This window comes from Eimeria mitis, genomic scaffold (genome assembly GCF_000499745.2).
Source record: "Eimeria mitis Houghton genomic scaffold, Emh_scaff6242, whole genome shotgun sequence".
Classification (NCBI taxonomy): Eukaryota; Apicomplexa; class Conoidasida; order Eucoccidiorida; family Eimeriidae; genus Eimeria; species Eimeria mitis.
Window position 1 is genome coordinate 1 of NW_024015703.1, and position 3,031 is coordinate 3,031.

The 3,031-nt window shown below is 55.5% G+C and overlaps 1 protein-coding gene across 1 annotated transcript; it reads left to right on the forward strand.

The window, feature by feature from the left end:
- Window positions 1-50: 50 nt before the first annotated feature.
- On the forward strand, window positions 51-2,749 carry EMH_0086650 (vacuolar sorting receptor protein, putative; the record flags this gene model as incomplete). Its single annotated transcript, XM_038022905.1, has 7 exons — window positions 51-108; window positions 375-566; window positions 778-935; window positions 1,193-1,368; window positions 1,586-1,693; window positions 1,963-2,185; window positions 2,597-2,749. 7 exons carry the CDS (start codon window positions 51-53, stop codon window positions 2,747-2,749), a joined length of 1,068 nt encoding a protein of 355 aa, XP_037878759.1.
- Window positions 2,750-3,031: the final 282 nt, after the last annotated feature.

The window sequence follows — 3,031 nt, forward strand, 5'->3', positions numbered from 1 at the left end:
AAGAAATCCTCTCTGGCCAGGAGCCCGTGCTGGTGGAGCTTGAGTGGAGAATGCCTGCGCAGTGGCCGGTTGCTGTTAACTTCTGGGCGGACCCCGGCGATGCACAGGGTATGCGGGGTGTATAGGCAGGTTTTTATGCTGCTCCGTAGCGCTGCTGTCCTCTTTCTCTTTACAGCTGCTGCTGCAAGCAGCTGCACCGCTGCTCCTCCTAGACAAAGGCACTCCGCAGCAACTGCAGCTGTAGCTGCTATGGGCCTCCGTGTTGGCCTCTGTGTTGCAGTGTTCGTATTGTTAAACGGGTGTAAGCAGCAATTCTTCCTTGCCTCATGTTGTTGATTTGGGGCTGCATGCATCCTGTGTCTGTGCGGGTGCAGCTACCACATTCTTGCAGTCTTTGGCGCCTTATATGCTGCGCTTGGGGGCCCACGTTCGTTTCCAGACAATCTATAATGTTTTCTCTCTGGAGGGAGGATCCGAAGAGCTCTGTCTATCGCAGGGACTCTATGAGAAATACCCGCGGCTCTATTGCTCCTTTGAGCCCAACGCACAAGTCCTTGGCCTCACCGGTATGCTACGCTCCTGCTGCTGCTGCTGCGGAAGTGTTGCTCCTACGGGCCCCGTGCTGCTGCACGCATGCTGCTCCTATGGGCCTGCTGCTGCTGTTGGCTCCCTCCCCTCTTGTGGGGATTAGTTGATAGTGTTTCTGTCGTTTGTGCTGCTGCTGGTGTAGAGCGTTGGCAGTGTTTGGTGTGTGTGTGTGTTGTGGGGGCATTTCAGGGAGTGAAGTAGTGCAGGAGTCGCTGCTGCAGTCTTGTTTGTACGACACGACGAAGGTAATTCCGCCGGATATGAAAGAAGGCGAGTTCTCGCGCGAGTGGTGGCTCTACCAGCAGAGGCTTGGCGACCCAAACAATGGCTGTTCCTTCAACGGGAATGTGAGAAATATGAGACGGCACGTGGAGGGGATAAGCAGATGCATGTTTAGGGTTTAGGGTTTAGGGTTTAGGGTTTAGGGGTGGGGTGTAGGCAATGGGTTGAGGAGGGTTTCCATGCCGCCCTCCTCCTCTGCATAGCAGAGGGTAGTCCGTTGTATTCGTATAGCAGAGCTGACGGAGCCTGCGCTGTTGTTCACGCCAGAGTTTCGGGTGTACACACACCTGGATATGTTTATGTATGTTTGTGGGTTCTATAGGGGAAGAACGCTTGGGGCCCTGCCTGCTCGCAGCGCGTTCTGTCCGAGGTGTTGTCAGGGGGCCAGAAGCATTCCGTGGATTTGTGTATGGCGGATGAGAGCGGACGCCGGCTGCTGGAGTTCTCTAAGAATAACCGCGGCTGGTCCATTGTCGCCATGACGATCAACGGGGCCAGGTACCACACACAACACACACTTCCCCCCGCCGCAGACTTGAGCCTGCATGCATCCATGCGTGAATGTGTGCGGCGGCAGAGGAATGGGGGCCCCACGCATTTTTTCCTGGCTCACACACAAGCACAGACTCAGGTGTACGTACACCTGGGACACGCTGCAGGCAGCGGTGCAGTATGTTGTTGCTCGCTTTTCTTCGGCTGTTGTTTGTTTGCGCAGATACAGCGGGCAGCTTGCTCCTGAGCCGGTCCTTAGAGCCATCTGTTCCGCCACGGTCAATCCCATGACAAACAAATACAGAGCTGAAGAATGCAACGATATCGTCGTGTAAGGCAGACGAAGAAGCCGGATGCATCTGCTGCTGCGCTGCGACGCAACACAAGTAGTGCCTGCTGCTGCCTAGTGCTGCTGCTGCTCTGATGCTACTGCNTGCTGCGCTGCGACGCAACACAAGTAGTGCCTGCTGCTGCCTAGTGCTGCTGCTGCTCTGATGCTACTGCTTATACAGGAAGTTCTCAGTTTGGCTGCCTGCTGTCGTATTGCTCTGGAAAAGTGTTATTGTTTTTTTTCGTTTGTGGTTTGGCGTGTATTTGCAGCGACGCACACACTGAAGAGGCGCCGTGGCTGCGTTCGATGCTAGACTCACGCAACTTTGTCTCTATTTTGTTTATGATATTTGTAATTTGTCTTGGTCTGAGCTACTTGTATTACCGCTATGCGAAGAAGCAGCTGGCGGCAGGGATGCAGCAGCGGGTGCAGCACGAAGTGCAGCAGCAGCTGCAGCTCTATCACCGAATGGAGGAGGCCCCTGGGAAGCCCGTTGCTCCCGAGCGCAGTCCTCTTGTCTAAGACGAGGTGACTGAGCTTGTTCGCTTGCTGTTTCCTATCAGTGGAAGGCTGGCTGTGTATACAGTAGCTTTCGCCTGCTTTTCCTTCTTCAGATTTGGCCAGTAGCAACACGAAGACTATTCAGGTGCAGGAGCACCGAAGGAAAGATACGCATACCCAGCCCAGGCCGTGGCTGGGGGATGCTTCCTCTGCTCCTTGTGCCTCTAGTGCCGCCATAGCGGCGCGATATTAAGCACCTCAGCAGCTGCATAGCTGCTGGTTGGGGCTGAGGGCTTCTGCTGCAAGCCCAGTAGGCATCATGGCTCTTGCGGCTCCTACTGCCGGGAGAGCCCGGTGCATTCTTGGCATCTTTTAGGGGGCCAGAGTTTGTTTTGCCCGCAGGCCGCAGTTGCGTTTTACAGCACAGATGCAGCATTTTATCAGCATACTCTTCGTATTAGTACAGACGAAGTCAACTTGCTGCAGCAGCAGCAGAGGCGTGGCGGGGGGGCTGCGCTGTCGCCCGGCGCTCGAACGAGGGCCAATGGGAGTTAACCTGCTACCGCATACCGCCAACTACACACGAGCGCATCGTGCGCTGTTTGAGATCCTTCTTGTGCTTCAATAGTGTATCCAGCGCGTCGCGGCAGCTGTAGCTAGCTAGCTGCGGCAGCTGTAGCTAGCTAACCTCGGCAGTCAGCAATGCCAACACCCACGGCATGCTCCGCGCCAGGCAGGATGTTTGCGGTGGCTGGACAGCCCCACAGGCGCTTGAGGCCCCTCTGAGAAGGTGGGGTCCCCGTAATTTTTGCATCTATTCTCCATTGAGCGAAGTAA